The following is a 17,134-nucleotide window of genomic DNA, read 5'->3' as shown; positions in this document are numbered from 1 at the left end:
GCTCCAGGCCTGCTGTCATCGTGTAATTGCGTTAGCGGTGTGTGTGATGATGTCATACATCAACTGCGGGCCGGGTTGCCTCGCTCACGTCGTTAGACGCTGAGATCTTTTTTCTGCCTCGCACCGCCGCGTTTATCAGGCTTCGCTCGTTCCTCACTGCTGTCTGGAGGTGAGAAAAGCTGGCAGTGCACATCAGGGTTGTTAAAGCCTCCCACTCCCACTCAGGAAGGATGTTCACTACAGAGAGTGGGTGGGAGGAGGGAGGGAGGCAGGGAGGGCACAAGAAAGATGAAAAAAAAAAAATCAGCAGAAAGCTCTTGACATATTGTGTTATGATTCATTCTGGCCACCAGGGTGTGCAGAGCTTTTCTGCCAGGACAATCAGTCTGGTTAGATAACTGTGAGGCCTATGAGGCACAGCAGAGAGAGAAATAATAATAATAATATTCAGTCTGTATTATAATAATAATAATAATAATGGCAATAATAATTCTATTTACGGGGGGCTTTTTAAGTACGTCAAGAGCACCTTACATATGTTAACAAATCAGCAAATTGTGGTATTCAGAAAATAACAACACCACATATATTAAAGTGAAGAGAAAATCAAAGCAACGTTAAAAAGAGAACCGGGGGTGTGCCGTGGTGGCGTAGGGGTTGGCGCGACCCACATTTGGAGGCCTCAAGTCCTCGACGCGGCTGTCGCGGGTTCGACTCCCGGACCCGGCGACATTTACCGCATGTCTTCCCCCCTCTCCCTCCCCCTTTCCTGTCAGCCTACTTCATGAAAAGGGACACTAGAGCCCACAAAAAGACCCCCTGGAGGGGTTACAAAAAAAAAAAAAAAAAAAAAAAAAAAAAAAAAAAAAAAAAAAAAAAAAAAAAAGAGAACCGGTTTGACAAATCCGGCGCATTTTTACAGACGAGGGTTAAGTTGACAGAAAGCTGTGGTAGTCAGGCAGGCAGGTGGTAGGCACCGTGTAATAAATAGAGCAGGTGGAGCCCAGAGTTAAGTGATGGAGTGATGCTGCGCAGTAGATCAGAGAGATACGGAGGCTCATAGTTCTGGAGACGCTTGAAAGAAAAAAAAACCCTGAAAGCAGCGCTGCGATTTACAGGATGCCAATTAAGTTGTTAGAGAACTGAAGTAATATGCTCAGAGGAAGGAGTTTTGTTGTTTTTTTTAAACCTGTTAAAGTCGGTGCGGCAAACTAGAGAGGACAAAATGACAGTAGTCAATTTGAAATGTAAGAATAGCATGCCCATTATTAGGAAAATTGAAGGATGTGCATTGACTGTTGTATTCTTTAAAGTAGTGTAAAAAAAAAATTACACCTAAAACTTCTAGCGTGGTTGAAGGGAGGTTTTCAAGAACTGCCAGCACATAGATTTGACCAGACTTATCCAAAACGAAAGAAACACCAGAAGAAACCCAGAAAATTTGGGGTTTTTTTATTGTTTTTTTTTAATTTAGCGGGAAACTCAAATCTAGACTTACATAAACCGTCCGTCAGATAAGGCTGGAGACGCAAAATTAGTATTTATAGAAAGAGGAGTGTCATTGGCATTTAAAAGAAATATTTTTTCGCCTTTCCTAAAATTGTTACCAAGAATTTAAATATTATTCAGAAGTGGGCTGCAGACATAGCCCTGGTGAAAACTACACACAACTGGGCAACTCTAAGGACTAAGTGTCTGAAACAGGCTTCTCATTGGCCAGTGAAACCATCTGAACGGGCCGGAGTGAGCTGTCATTTGTAGCTATTGTCCCATGGCTAATAAACAGACTGAATCGAACAATCCGTAATTATTTAGATTTAGCAGACATCAACCATCTTGGAATGGGAATATTACAGCAGTTTTGAGAGGAAAAGAAAACGGAGAAGAAAGACTTATGCCAGTTAAATAAGTAGGATTTAACCGCCTGAGTCGAAAGCAGGCACAACATTCACAAGGGCGTTTTGCGAACGGCGGGTTATTTTTAGACGTATCATTTTGAAACTGTTTTTAATTATTCATCAGACCTCTCGCAGGTGTAATATCACCCTCAGTCTCATTTCTTCCCCCCCCCACCACCTAGGGACCTCGTGGTTTGCTGGGACCAAAGGGACCTCAAGGACCTCCTGGACCACCTGTACGTATAACCTCTCCATCTGTTATCTTTTCATATCCTTTGTGTCAGAGCAGATTTGGTATTTACAGAACAGAATACATTTTTACCATCTCCTGGGCAGCTACAAAAAGAGTAGACAACACCCACGGGACCCACCAAGCTCAATATATCTCACAGACTGCACAATAAGCAGCACAAAATTGAGTTTAACTTTAATATTTTCTGAAATATTTCTACAGCGGAGACAAGACTAACTATAATACTTATAGATTTAATTTTGCATGAGCAATGGGCATTGGATTTTTTTTTCCTCTCTTTTTTTTTTATTTTAAAAAACACTGCGCAAAATAGAGACATTTTTTTTCCAAATTTGCCTTCAGCAGTTTAAAAAAATTAAATGCCGTTAAATGGGTTTTCATTTCAGCGGGTTACAGATTTTCTTCTTTCACGCCTGATTTTCTCTCTCTCATTTCCGTGACAGGGAGTTGCTGGAATGGATGGCCACCCTGGACCCAAAGGAAATATAGTAAGTAAAGATTGAACTGATTAAATTCCTAAATCCGATTAAAAGGATACCACTATCGGAGTGTTAAGTGGCACCAGTTTAATCACTCCGCGTGTATTTAGGCCTCAAAAAAGAGCCCTTTCGCACACATCTATGAGTACGTACACACACTAGCAGCATCAGAGAATACACTCTTGGCTAGTTGTACATTTCCAGCTCAATTCCTGCCAGCGCCCGGCACCCGTAATGAGAGAATATTTTACCGGAGCGGCCTGCATGGTCTTTTGGGAGTCTTCCAACAAGGTAGAGATGGAAGATCAACAACTGGCCCAGACTCTCGGACGGAGGCAGCGTAATTGATTGCTGGTTATCCTACAGGGGATGGTGTTTTGTGTTTGTGGTTCAGCAGTTTGCGTCATTAGGAAAGAAGGCCTGTGAATGTGCCCCGCATACACCTGCGCACTTGTCCTTTTGCATTAAATGCAACACAGTTTCTGAAATCCAGCAACAATATGAACATGTGTAGTGTATTTGAGTTAGAATTGGGTAATACATTATCATTCAGTTGAAGCTGATTTAATTTTGATCTATTTTGTGCAACATTTTTACCCTGTTTTCCTCTTGAAAAAATAGCCTCATCGGTGTGTAAGGAGCTCTCTAAATGTTTATTCCAGGGACCTCAGGGAGAGCCAGGCCCCCCTGGACAGCAAGGCAACCCCGGTGCTCAGGTAGGTAATTTACATTAGATTTCTGTCTCAGCTTTCAGAGAAAAGGTTCCAAACAGTTTCTTATCCTCTCCGCAGGGACTCCCGGGGCCGCAAGGAGCAATTGGACCTCCAGGAGAGAAGGTAGCGTATCAGACCTGCTGAATATGGAACTCCTGCTGGAGAGGAAAAAAAATAAAAAAAAGAACTGCAGGAAAGATACAATGTTAATACATGCAGACCCAGAATCTGTAAAATTATTGGAATTTGTCTCATTCATTTGCATGAGCAAGAAAGCCAAGCTGCTTTCTTATTCAGGCCCAGATGCTTATCACACAATTATGCAAACACATCCCCATCCTCTGCACGGAATACTGCCCCACATACAGCAGAGACCCATTCAAATCCTGATACGTTTTAAGCCAATTACAGCCATATCACATTCGCCGGCTGACATTGTAGATTATCGAACACCAAGAGTTTAAAAATTAATTACATGGGTGGTATGTTTCCCTCTTTTTTTTTTTCCTAAAAGAAAGCTTTGAACAAAGCGAGATAAAGACTCAAAACTCAACCTTTTCTTTAAGTGTGTAATCAAAGCAGTCATCAGCTCAGGATGTTAATCCCATCTAATCTTGAGTTTTACAGTAATACATAAACCGACAAAAAATGATAACTTGGGATATTTTAACATAGCTGTTAGAATCTGCTAAAAAAAACAACATGTGACGTATCCTTTTTAGTCTTAGCTAGCTTGTTTTCCTATCATCATTAGCATATATATACCTAGAACTGGCGATGTCAGCCTTATGGTCAGGTTAAATAGACTGATTATGTACATTTTGTTTTAAAGTTCCAGTTTCCCACAGCGAGTGGGAAACTTCTGGGTTTTACGGCATCGTACGCATAAATCACCGTTTGGTACTCAAGTTTTGAAGTCATGGTTTGGTATTATTTGGTACAAACACATTAAGAAAAGTGAAGCAAAGTCTATTTTTTCCCCCCAACTGAGTATAGTTGTTAAAATTGATGCTTAGAGCATGAATTACACCAGATTAGCATATCCTCTTGCTAATATAATACTATAACTGTAATACTAACAAGCAGAAATTTTCTCTACATTCGGCTTCTGTTTAAATCCAGTGTTTTCCACTATGTAGCTGCTACAAAGACTCTTTTGGGGTTTGTTGTGGTCTAAATGTCAGCGAGCGTCTGTTTTAATGGTACTGTAACCTGGCTTAGCACTTTAGCTTTTTCATCATTTGACTTGGAGTGATGCCATTTCAAATGAGTAGTTAAGCTCTACGTAGAACGAGTTACTTACATTATTTCTGTTAATGAAGACGACCAAAATATTCATTAGGTGCATTTTACCGGAGTGTGAAGCGTGAAGTTACGAAACAGCAGACTTTAATGATCGTTCGAGGTCCTCAAACCTTTGTCTTTTTTACGTTTTTTCCTTTTTTATGTGCTGCCTTTTTCAAAAGTTGCTAGAGGGAAAGTAGATGTTCTCCATGTGCAACGGTTTGAAAAAGCGACACAAGTGCAGGTCACAAGTGAACTGAACCAAAAAGGCACATTTTGGAAATTATCCGTTCGAATGTGTATCCTTACACCAATTATTGACCTTTATGTCCCACCATGTAATTGTTTTTACTTTAGAGATAACGCCCAATTATGCACAGTTGCTTCATCATCATTTGAAAAACGCCTGAACGTCTCATTTTATGTAACCGGCACCAAATTTGATTGACTTCAACTTCTGAAGTCTGCCATTGTAAGGACTTCATATTGCATCACTGCAGACTTTTATAAACTTTTACCACATATTGACTCACTGTGTGATGTTTGTCAAGGGTCCAACTGGAAAGCCTGGATTGCCAGGAATGCCGGGAGCCGACGGCCCTCCGGTAAGTTTATATCAAGATCTCCAAATTATATCAAATTTGAACTGTACTAAAGCTGACGAATGATGGATGGACGAATGTGAAACACTGTGAAATAAACTTCTGTAATTTCATATCGCTTTGCCACATTAACGCTCTTAACATATACAGTGTGAACCACCTTGATGGTTATTAGTGTGAAGCATATGGATGATAGAACATCTTCATTTGGCTCTGTAACAGAAGATCATCACACCCACACAGAGTACTTTATATGCAAACACCCTCCTTCACTTCCCAGGCAGCAGTGACACCTGCACTAATGACAGATGTTTCTCGGAAATCACCAGGTGGCTCCTACCGTAGGAGAGAGGGGGGCCCAGAAAGGCTTTGAGAGGTTTAAGTAACTTCAGGGGCAGGAAAGAAATAAATAAGATTTGAATTAGAAAGTGAGTGTCTGCTGAAAGACGAGACAACATGGAGGAGAGCGCACATAATGCGATACGTCGCTTCACAATCCTGCAAAGGTTTATGTTTCGGACTTGAAATAGCTCACATCCATGCACTCAAGACTTTTTTCTTTTAATTCATTTGTTGTCTATAACTTCAATTACAACATCTGCAGCGGAAGAGCTTCCTCTCTGCCCCTAATTTCTTTCCTCTTTTGTATCCATTTCGGTCTCTGTGCTAAAAACCCATCAGTGGCTTTGCGAAGCTCCTTTGTCTCACGAGAATCCAATCAGTTTTCCTCCAGATGTCTTTTTACTGGACATCCACGTGCGTGTTCTGTGTGGTGTCGGCTGCAAACTCGCCGTTGTGTATTAGTTCACACGGGGTGGGGGGGAGTGTATGCGCGTTCGCATTGTGAAGTCTCAAAGCGGCTTTGGTCTCGGCTTTTAGAGCCCAGTAATAGCTGTGAGTGCATCTGCAACACTGTGCATTAAGGATGGGAAATGAATTCCCAAATGAGATCGGACCCTTGAAAGGTCCACTTTCCCAGTTTCCCAGTCGGATTTGCCCTTCAGCAGTTTTACAGCCCAATCTTTCAGTTATAGGCATGTTGCACTGTTTATGGTGGTAATTATGCTGAAATGCTATGCAATAATATTCCTCTCAATAATTCACAGGGTCACCCTGGCAAAGAGGGCCCGACTGGGGAGAAAGGACACATGGTGAGTTTTTTTTTCTTCTTCTTCTCCTCTTCTGTCTTGATTTATTGAGAGATTTCTAATTGGATTTTCTTTCTTCCAACATTTTGGAGGTTTTTTCCCCACATCCAAGAAGATAAAATTAGCAGGTTTTGCGACTGATTATCACTCTCCAGTTTTCTAAAGCTTATAATAATATAAGTTTATATAGTTTATAGTAAGATAGCTTATGTAGTTTTAGGTGGTTACAGTGCCTATTAAACAACCTTCGAAATATTTTTAGAGTTTCTCTGCAATGAGAAGTCATTAACTAATTATATTAATATGAGAGACGCCACACTGTGTGCCTGATAAAGAGAGAAAGCAGTGTTTGTAAACATTGTTTTGCTATTGTTAAGTAAATACAGTCGTTTCTGTTTATATTTATTACTAAAAACATGCAACTTAACTTTCAAGAACGATGCCGGCACTTAAATAGATCTTAAAGTGAATAACAAGGGCAGTTTTGCTGTTTCATTTAGCCTTTCTCCGGCTCCTTTAATAAAACATTAATGAGCAGCTGGCTCACTTAAAAAAACACTTTTTCTTTTCAAACAGCTTCGTGAACTTTTTGTGGGTCACCTGAACATGCCACTGATGCTGAAAATGGCTAGCTGTCTGCCTGTTTCCCTCAGTAACAACTTCAGAGCAGAGTGATGCCGACATCGTAACTTGTTAGCTCGACTGCTAGCTAGATAAGTCAAGAACTTTGATTATGAACCACAATCAAACCCAAATAACTAGATCATATTACCTGGAAATAATCACACATCCTTGCAATAAATTTTGTGGGAATGATAAAAAAAAAAACCTGTTCAAATTTACCAATAATGGTATGAAGGGTTCATTGACAGATGACTTTTGTTTGTACGCCAAATAGACTGGCAGGTCATCAGTCCCGCTAGTTAAGCTAAAAATTGGCCACTTCCCGACACCGGTTGACGTATCAGTGCATCTCCTCCTGCTAGTCCATGCTTGAGCATTTTTTGTTTGCATGATTCTAGTTCTTATCAAATGTTGGTCTTTTTAGGGCCCTGCCGGACCTCAAGGCCCCATTGGTTATCCTGGACCTCGAGGTGTAAAGGTAAGTTCATCGCCATTAATAATAGAGCTGATGGCCGTTAAAGGACAAATAATATGTGTTAGGATCTTGTTTAGTGTTAGCAATTTATTATTATTTTGCGCAACTAATGACGGTACAGATCATGAACTGTTTGTCATGAAAGCACAGTAATAGTACAGCTTCCACTGAGAAAAGGGGATCAGTCAACAAGCTTGGCTTGTGCGCAAGAGTTTCTGTCTTAGTTGGCTGAAATCTAGAAGGACGGTCAAGGATTTCATTTTTTTTTTTGTTTGCTCTGGAAAGTTTCTGTTCTCTGCGGGGAAGATTTTTTAGAAGAGCAGTGAGTCAGCTACTTCAGAAGCTCTTCCCAGCCTTATTTTAGAAAAACTGTCATCACATTGTGGGTGAATATTTTCACCTGCCAGAGCGAATGCGCCGCCGTTTTTCTCCCTCTTTTTGTCCCGTTTGCGTCCCGATTGTCGTGTAACGTCCGTCTGATTTTGTGTCGCAGGGAGCTGATGGCGTCCGCGGCCTCAAGGGAACCAAGGGTGAAAAGGTAAGCGGAGGCAGGCGGGCGACCGAAAACAAATCAGTTATTCAAATCAAATTTGACATTAACAGAGAGATAATGGTGATTGTGATTAAACTGATGATTGGGGTAGATGGCCTTTGCTTGCTAATGATAATCGCAGAACACATAATTTTGGTGCTACAAAAAAAAGGGGGCTATCAAGTGTTTCTATGGCAACAATGGCTCTCGTCTCATTGCTGCTCTGTCAGACTTGACGTCTGTGTTTGTGTGCGGGCCTAATCTGGAGGGAGTAGAGGATATTTGACTAATAAAAAATGTTTTTCTCATTAAAGTCTTGTCTGTTGCACCTCTAACAGTGTGTTTCATTTTTCTCATGTTAGGGGGAGGACGGCTTCCCTGGCTTCAAGGGAGACATGGGCATAAAGGGCGACAGGGTAAGGTTCAGGTTTGACTTGGAAATGTCTTCACAACTGTCTCTTCTGGCTCACATTACAAACACAAACTTTAGTGTGTTTTATTTGTATTTTTGTGTCTGAATGAAATAAATCATTGAATAATACTGAAGTGGAAGAAAAAGGATGCATAATATAAAATAACCTGAGAAGTAGCCAAGAGGCTAAATGGCAGCTCTGGAGGAGCTGAATATATCTAGAGCTCGGGTGGGAGAATCTGTTGAAAGGACGACTTTTATTGTTTGTACAAATGTTTCCGCTTCCTGTCGACGAGATTACAGCTGTATTCATGCTAGTCTTTAGCCCAGTTGAAAGGTAGAGTTTTACTCAGAGATGTACAGTTTTCAATATGACTTCTTAGAGCGCAATAGACACCCGATTCTGTCTACCTAGATAAGGAAAAGTAGAAAGAACTGACAAGAAAGTGTAAAGTGTATTCTCACCAGGACGGGATGAATTATCCAAAATTAATTATCCAAATAGGAAAGCAGCAGGTCTCCTGGCTCTGTATTTCTAGAACAACAAGCACAGATGTTGTTTTTTCTTACTTCTTCAGCTGTTGATTCAACCCCATCGTTTTCTTTAAAAGCTGTGTTTGGTGCTTTCTCTTGAATAGGTGTGTTAGTGGGACTGTCAAAGTAAAAATCTAACCGGTGAGTATTAGGTGACCCTAGTGGACATGTACAGATGACAAACATCTGCACCTGACTACACAGGCTTTGTAGCCAGGTGAACAGCAGATTGGACTATTTGGCCCTTCGTCTTGCTCTACAGAAGCAGGGGCTTTCTGCAAAAGGAATGCTATGGTGGAAAGAAACCCATAAAAAGTTCTGTTTTCAGTTTGCTGTCATATAGAACATATGAAACATGAAGAAGAAGGTCCTCTGTTCTGACTAGGCCAAAACTAAACCTTTCAAAAACCTACATGTTGAATGCTTTGTGTGACAGAAACTCAGAGTGCTTCCGTACCTGACAGTCCGGTAGACATGGTTCAATTGGAGACAAAAATTGCAACATTTTCGGGTCTCTTTCTCACTGCACTGTCAAAAGATCCAGTCTGTTTGATAAACCTGTTTACTCCTTTGCCTGTGGGGGCGCTGCACCAAGACCTACTGAAGGAAACGACATAAAAACCTCAGAAGAAGACACTGAGCACAGCTTCCTTCTTTGCAAAATGTGCACAAAAACAGAGTGGTAGGTTTTAGCGGTAGTAAGGTTTCTCCTTTGTCTTTGGTAAAAAAAAAAAAAAAAAAAAAAAAAACGTCAGACATTTCTCCCGCGAGTGGTAGACTCTCACGTTTGTTTAAGTTGTATTTACCCAGAATGCCCTGCACTATAGTCCACTTCCTGCTTTTAGGAGCAGTGTCCGATCCGCTTGGCATCCGCTTGGCACTCACTTTGGCATTCAAACCCCGCCAAAGTTCACTTCAATCGAACCGAGACCAGGAGTTTTAGACAGACCAGAGTTTGCCTTCTTTGGTCCGCATCAGGGTTCGTTTAAACATTCACACCTCTCCAAAGGAATCAGACTTTCTAAGCAAACAAACTACATTTTAAGTAAAATCGACAAAACTGGGTTGATGGGAATGCACCCTATGTGTTGCTAAGGGCTGGAAAGCTTGTCAGACTTTAAAGAAAAGGTTTTATGGGAAAGTACTAAAATATCTTGGATGAAAATGAACATGTTACATGTGGAAAAATTCACATATCAGAGTGGACAAATTAAAATACAGACAACTGAGAATCTGTTGGAAAACCTTCATTGTAAAACATTATCTGTCCAACCTGATTGAGCTTGAGCAGTTTTAACTGGACACAAATGCCAGTGTGAAGAGCAACACATCTGGTAAAGACATATCACAGTAGCGGAGGGGTATGGATATTTTTGCAGGGCAATGTAAATTTGTCACTCAAAGCAAATGTAACTTTTCAAATCGTTTGAAGTTTAGCATCGTCCAAGTTAACCTATTCTGACCCCTTCTGAGGCCTAAAGCCTTTCTGACTGCTGCGGAAGAGAGCGTAATGAGAAAACATGAGGTGTTGTTCATGTTGACAGCTATAATCGTGTAGCAGTTTTCAATTCCTTCTCCTCCTCTTCCAAGTCAGTCCTAAACCCGCCCGCCCCGATGTAGGAGAAGAAGAAGTTTGACACGCTCACTCTGGAGCAGCTCCTCTGAAGTGCATTAGGGATTTACGCTGTCAAGCTGCAGGAAAATATGACTTCCACAGTGAGAAACATAACTCACAGCAGCCCCGTACTTGAAACATTAAATCCCCCCTATCCCTGAACCGGGCTGTCTCCAGCTGAAAAAGGAGGGAGAAATCAATGGCACTTTAAACACTACTCCAAGCCCACGAGAGACACGGGCCTTCCGCCATGTTTTCCTCTGGAGACGCCGCCGATCCAGATGAAAGCAAAGATTTGAGGAGGCCCCCTCTGCTCTGGAGATGCCCGCATGGGCTAGGCTGCAAATGACTCGGTTTGAAGCAGGCGTGTGAAAGGGGGCCGCGTGTGTGCGTTAGCATGCGCGCGAGAGCGCTCAATTTAAAGTGTTTTCTTTGATGAGCCTGCGAGCGCAAGTCAAGTACAGTTTGCCTGATGCCGTTTCATGTGTACTTGAGGGGTGTGTGTGCGTGTGCGCTCGCTTGCTTACTTTGCAACTCTGCGCGGACCTTTAACTAGATACCTTTCACACACCAATGGGCCTCCGCAAGCAGCGCCGGGCTGTCAGTGCCAGTTTGTACTCTGTCATTTAGTGTGTGTGTCCTTTTAAAATGGGAGCACACTTACAGCGAGAAGCAGTAATAGGATTGCTAACCACTTTTCAACGGGAACAGTATCTAACTGGATCCTTTAAGCAAGTGTTCACTCCTGTTAAAAGGAGTCAACCTGAACTACTCAGAGGACAACAACTGGCTCAAAAGTGCAATCGGTGTTCATCTCATCATAGTCAGGATTTTCTTTTTCTGTGTGTGTGTGACAAAATGTTCTCTATTTGGCTTACATCCTCATTCTTTCTTATGAAAACACAAATATACTAGTGAGTAAAATGATTAAAATTAGCAACACATAGCAATACAACACCATTAATGTTATTCCATTAATAGACAGAAGGTGGCAGTGATACTGTGCCTGGCAAAAGTATTCACACCCTGTGAACTTTTTCCATATCTTGTCACATTACAAGCAGCACAAACTTTAGTGAGTGAATCAAGATTTGTATGTGAAATACCAACACAACTTAGTAAATAACTGCAATCGAAATCAGAACTGATGTGTGCAGTAGGTAGTTTGGTTATGGATAGAGCAATTTCAGTTATTTACAATCTGTCTAGGTGAGAGTTTGTGCTGGCTCTACACCATGTAGGGAAAGAAACGTTCACGCTTTGTGGTTCCTGTGCTGTCCAGGGAGAACTTGGACCAGCGGGACCCAGAGGAGAGGATGGCCCAGAAGGGCCAAAGGGTCGCTCAGGGCTCCCTGGAGATGCTGGTCCGCTCGGCCCCACTGGTGAGAAGGTGAGACGCTTTTTTTTTTTCTACCAATTTATATTTCGTCACTATGAGTCACACTTATTTCTACTTATTCCTCACTGCCTGCCTAAGAGAAAGTAAAAAAAAAAAGATTAATCTTTATTTTCTCATCCTCAGTCATGTTTGCTCTAAGATTAAGGCGCAGCCAGGCTTTAAAAGGAAACCATTTTTTCCCCCCAATTATCTGATCTGAACAGGGATCAGTTTGCCCACTGCTCCTGCTCTTCAACCAGCAGAAAGCATTAAAGGCTTCAGACTCTGCATCAGTTAAACACTGAGTAGGCTGCTGTGTGTATTTCACACAGCCAATGGCAAGTCTCCCAGATGACTTAATCATTTTTTTAAACTGAACTGAGGAGTTGATTTATTGTCTTCTGACGCTCGCTGGAAGAAGATTCTTAATTGTCTCAATGTTTAACAATCCCTTAAACACATGTATTTGATTTTTATGCCTTAGACACCGATTCACATAGTATTAAAGCTGCTTCTTTTATGTTTGTTTTTTTTTCAGAATCTGATTTGACCAAATTATTGAGTTGTGGTCAATTTTTCAATTTCCTCATTAGTCTGCGTTAGATAATGCTGATGCCGTTCCCGTGTATAATTAGAATCGACACTTCAGCTGTAAACAACGCGGGTATTCATTGAGCTGTGGCGTTGTGCATGTTTAATTTTTGTGTTCATTAACATTAAAAATAATGGGAGGTTTGCTCAGTCTGGTTTTCGTTATGAGATAAGATGTTTTTGCACTGAATTCGGTGGAGAGAAAAAAAAGAAGCCTAGATATTTATTGGGATGTAATAGAATAATATAACGATGCGGTCATTTGGTGAAGGTTGTGTTTTCAGTTTCACTGCATTACCAGTTTTTACTGCCCTTCGCCCCGTGGCAGTCGCAGAGAAGCTCAACAACAATATAGCTCAACAAAGGGAAAATGGATTCAGCAGCAAATCAAGTTTTCTTTTTTTTTTTTTTTATCTGTTTGCTGTATGGAAATAAATGTTACCAACTGTTGTGATTCCATCAATCAGACTGTTTTTATTCTGCAGTGTCTTGACACTAGAAACGGTCAAACCGTAATGTAGCTGTGGTGTTATGCTGTCTGTAGAACCTGCAAAAATAAAACATTTAGCAGATTCATGTGCAATTCGCCTGGTGCATGTCAGCGTGCAACTACTTGAGTTTTATTTTTACATTTTGCATCTAACATGAGAAAACTAATATAGAAAGAAATTGCAAACGTTTTCATTTGTATTGCTTTTTTTTTTTTTAGATGCTAAAAAAAAGAACGTAACGTGTCAGTTTAGCTTTAATTGATCTGAGTTATACAAAATTAAGCATTTTTCAACATCAAGACCTACGGCAAAAGAAAAAAAAAACATTAAACCTTTGATGGGCTTTATAAAAATATAGTAAATTATATTGTCCCTACAGTGGACAGCTGTAATATACTACTACAGTTCAAAGTCTGACTCAATACATACTGCAGGAGTCTGCAATAGACTTATATCTCACTCTTGCTAAAGATATTTTTCACAAGAAGCTGTTTGCTAAACTGCTAGGCTAAGGCTAGCGCATTAGCAAACAGGGAATAGATTCCCTTTTTCACTGTGAATGTCTTTGAGAAGAAGAATAAAAACAGTTTTCAGAAAACATGCCAGTTTGTTTGATCCACAAAATAACATGTCTGCCATAATGCAGATGTGCATACCTTGAACATTAAAGAGGTAGAAATATATGTAGAGCATCATAAACAGTATAGCACCAATATGTATCGGGTGTTTAGTCCAACCTCTTTGCTGTTGAAATCTGACAACTGATTACCTTTGTATTATGTTAAATGTTAAAGTTCGTCGTCAAATTGCAACTTTGAGTTTAACGAAGGCTCTCTTTTAGACAAATCACAAGAATTTTATCAAAATGTGCTTTTGTCAACAGGGTAAACTCGGAGTTCCCGGATTGCCAGGCTACCCAGGAAGACAAGGACCAAAGGCAAGTGCTCAACATATTGCTAACCAAAAGCATAACTCAGTGATACTTTCTGGCAAATTAAGGTTTAAGGTAATAATTTTACCAACATGTTTCCTCAAGCTGAAAGAGGTAATGGTGAAGATTTAACTAGGAGGTCTAGAATCCTCAAGGACTAGGCGATCACCTCTCCAGAAAGCTGGTTAGCAAATAAAAAAAGGATAATGCCAATACAAATGTTTTCATTGGTTAGTAAGGATGGCATACTTAATGTTTTACACAGTATTGTTTTTTAATGTAAATGTATGTTTTACAATTTTTTTTTTCAAAACTTTTTACTTCGGTTGCTATCTTTTGAGAGATCTTGGTTGAATAAAAGTTGTTCAAAATTTAAATATACCATAGGTATAAAATTGGACTTAATGGGAGCTCTAAGACATTGTACACTTTGCCTGTCTGCAGTGTCATAATGCTGTGTTTCCATTTCCATGTCTTCAAATGCTTTCGAAGCTGTTTTTTTTATTTTAAACCATCAGCTACTTCAAGCTTCAAGCTCGTTGTAGCAAAGCCTCAGTCGGAAAAGTGGACGTGCTTGAAGCTTCCTGATCAAAGAGATGGAGATGTGAAAAAGCAATCCCTGTCAGCCCTCTGCTGCTTATGCGATAATGAAACACCGCAGCGTCCTCTCCCACTAGCTATAACAGGCTGGGAGTATTCCAGCAAGTGAAATAAATAAGGAATAAGTGTTTATCTTTTTTCTCTCTGGTGACTAATTGCTCTCTTTTCTACCACACAGGGATCTCAGGGCTTCCAAGGCTTCCCTGGCGCCAACGGAGAGAAGGGCTCCCGGGTACGTCGCACATAGCATTTCCTATTTACATTCGCCCGACAGAGTGTTGGAACATGGACCCGGATCCAGATTGATCAACCCAAGCGGAGGCTGCGTGGCTCCGAAACAGATTTGACCAAGCAGAGGAAGAAAGCACCTCTTACACAACTCATTTCAAACCAGCAAAAACATTGTTTATCACCCGACGGCGCTTTTAGCAATATTTCACGTGCTCTGTGTGTGTTAGCGACGGGCCATTAGCTCGCCTGGAAGAGTAACAGTTTGTCACCGCGACTGGAGCGGGGCACATAAAGTTTCTCATCTTTACAGGACAGTCGGAAAGTTTATGGGACTGAGCTGAAAAGGAAGAAAAAGTGAAAAATAATAAGATTCACTTCTCTCCCTTAAAGGCTTAACACCACACAAAAGATGCGCTTGTTTTCTCATTAAAGTTAAACGAGCCCGTTTTAATTTGGGCCCCGCGATATGACTGTTAAATTGTTAAAAAAAAAGAAGTTATTTTCTGTAGCGCTAACTGCTCAAATGTTGGTGATTATAAGAATTAATGATGACATAAAAGCACACAGGCCTAGACGAGACGTAAAAGCTGATCTCGGAGCACAGCGACGGCCTGATTCTGTTGAGCTCAGTCTGCAGATATGATCCTCTTCTGGCCTTTAGATTAATTCATGTTGAGCATGCAGCCCCTCTCCCTTTAATGATGTGAGTTGCCACTCCTTTGATCACTGCGTGTTCTTAACATCCACAGGGCACAGGGGGAAAGCCAGGCCCACGCGGACAGAGAGGACCAACGGTTAGTCTTACTCAGCACACTTCAGCTTATCTACAGATGGCAAACTTGGCACCTCGGTAAAAGCAGAAGGGGGGTGGGGGGGCTCTCGACGTGGCTATTCTTGAGGGGGAGCCAAGTCGAAACATTAATTAATCTCAGCGCTTCCAGGTCATCTGTGTCTCTGGCGGAGCCCTCTCTGTGATTCTCATCACGTCTTTGTATCCATCAGGGGCCGAGAGGAGAGAGAGGGCCGAGGGGACCGACGGGGAAAGCTGGACCCAAAGTCTGTGAAATATTTCGCTCTCATCTTATGGGTTCTTTTGCCGAGTGTGTGTGTCGCTTTTTTTTCACAGCTGACCCCCATGCTTTGTTTCCTCAGGGTAACTCAGGAAACGACGGCCCACCAGGACCTCCCGGAGAGAGGGTATGTAGCATTATACTCTTATCAAAAGTCGGGTTGTTTGAAAGGAATCTGTTGTTCTTTGAGAGATCAATGATTTCTGACTTGCAGTTGTGTACTTTTTTCTTCTTTTTTTAAAAATTTTTTCAGGGTTTGCCAGGGCCTCAGGGACCAACAGGTTTTCCAGGACCAAAGGGCCCTCCTGTGAGTCAGATGATCTTTAGAAAGCCACCAGTTTTTTATGGAGTACTTTTACTTTGAATTTGTGGATTTGTGTGAATTTGTCAGGGACCCCCAGGGAAAGACGGACTGCCTGGACACCCTGGACAGAGAGGAGAGACTGTAAGTAAAGCCGTTTGATCGCTGACCTCGTTTGTAGTCGCCAGACTGTTTGGTGATGGACTAAGTTTTGGTTTCTTCTGTCACATCCAGGGATTCCAAGGCAAGACGGGCCCTCCTGGTCCTCCAGGTGTGGTTGGACCTCAGGTACGCTCCCTGCTTTTTTCTTTTCCATTTACCCAGAAAGCAGAATCCAGTGCCAAAACATACCAGTCACTTGTTTAGAAGTTAGACTCTTGTTAGTGTACTTTCTGAAATGCGCTCGCATCAAAGCGAAGGGGAACAGCTAGGAACGCTTTCAGCCGGTCCTGCTGATTTATTGTTGCGAGAGCCATACCTCGGGTGCTGTTTCTCTTTCTATATTAGCTTTGGGCTCTTCATCCATTATGCATGACTGCTTAGCAGACTTACCCTCCAAGCAGTTCTGCTAATGCCAGCTGAGAACATTGACGATAATGGAGGAACACCGAGGCTTTAAGGAGGAGTTGCCCTCCTACTCAGCAAATGCTCAACTTCTTAAGGATTTAAGAACTGAAAGCGTCTTTTCCGTCAACATTCCTCACCAAGTACACACATTAAGCCTCGCATTATGACTTTGCACCTACACTGGTCTGCAGCTATGAAGTCCCATTACTACAAACAAAAATGTCCTGTATCCTGTGATCGTTTTATTGGAACCATTGCTAACTTATTTAACAATCTGAGCTCCAGTTGCTTCTCTGTTACAATCAGATTAGACAAGCCATTAATGTCACATCAACAGTGAGGATATAACTGTCAGTGGTCATAATGTTATGCCTGATAGCTGCAGGCCCAGTATTTCAGTTGACA

The 17,134-nt window shown here is 41.4% G+C and overlaps 1 protein-coding gene across 3 annotated transcripts in view; it reads left to right on the top strand.

Moving 5' to 3' along the window:
• col5a1 (procollagen, type V, alpha 1) overlaps positions 1-17,134 on the top strand; it is a 97,357-nt gene that overhangs the window by 57,556 nt on the left and 22,667 nt on the right. For all 3 annotated transcript variants that reach the window (XM_032570741.1, XM_032570742.1, XM_032570740.1), the window contains exons 21-38: positions 2,081-2,134; positions 2,595-2,639; positions 3,293-3,346; positions 3,422-3,466; positions 5,179-5,232; positions 6,336-6,380; positions 7,426-7,479; positions 7,970-8,014; positions 8,371-8,424; positions 11,852-11,959; positions 13,913-13,966; positions 14,739-14,792; positions 15,541-15,585; positions 15,794-15,847; positions 15,944-15,988; positions 16,115-16,168; positions 16,253-16,306; positions 16,397-16,450. In XM_032570741.1, coding sequence (XP_032426632.1) covers positions 2,081-2,134; positions 2,595-2,639; positions 3,293-3,346; positions 3,422-3,466; positions 5,179-5,232; positions 6,336-6,380; positions 7,426-7,479; positions 7,970-8,014; positions 8,371-8,424; positions 11,852-11,959; positions 13,913-13,966; positions 14,739-14,792; positions 15,541-15,585; positions 15,794-15,847; positions 15,944-15,988; positions 16,115-16,168; positions 16,253-16,306; positions 16,397-16,450 — 972 coding nt within the window. The remainder of the gene's footprint in view (positions 1-2,080; positions 2,135-2,594; positions 2,640-3,292; positions 3,347-3,421; positions 3,467-5,178; positions 5,233-6,335; positions 6,381-7,425; positions 7,480-7,969; positions 8,015-8,370; positions 8,425-11,851; positions 11,960-13,912; positions 13,967-14,738; positions 14,793-15,540; positions 15,586-15,793; positions 15,848-15,943; positions 15,989-16,114; positions 16,169-16,252; positions 16,307-16,396; positions 16,451-17,134) is intronic.

Source organism: Xiphophorus hellerii, chromosome 8 (genome assembly GCF_003331165.1).
Source record: "Xiphophorus hellerii strain 12219 chromosome 8, Xiphophorus_hellerii-4.1, whole genome shotgun sequence".
Taxonomy (NCBI): domain Eukaryota; kingdom Metazoa; phylum Chordata; class Actinopteri; order Cyprinodontiformes; family Poeciliidae; genus Xiphophorus; species Xiphophorus hellerii.
This window is presented reverse-complemented; position numbering and strand designations above follow the sequence as displayed.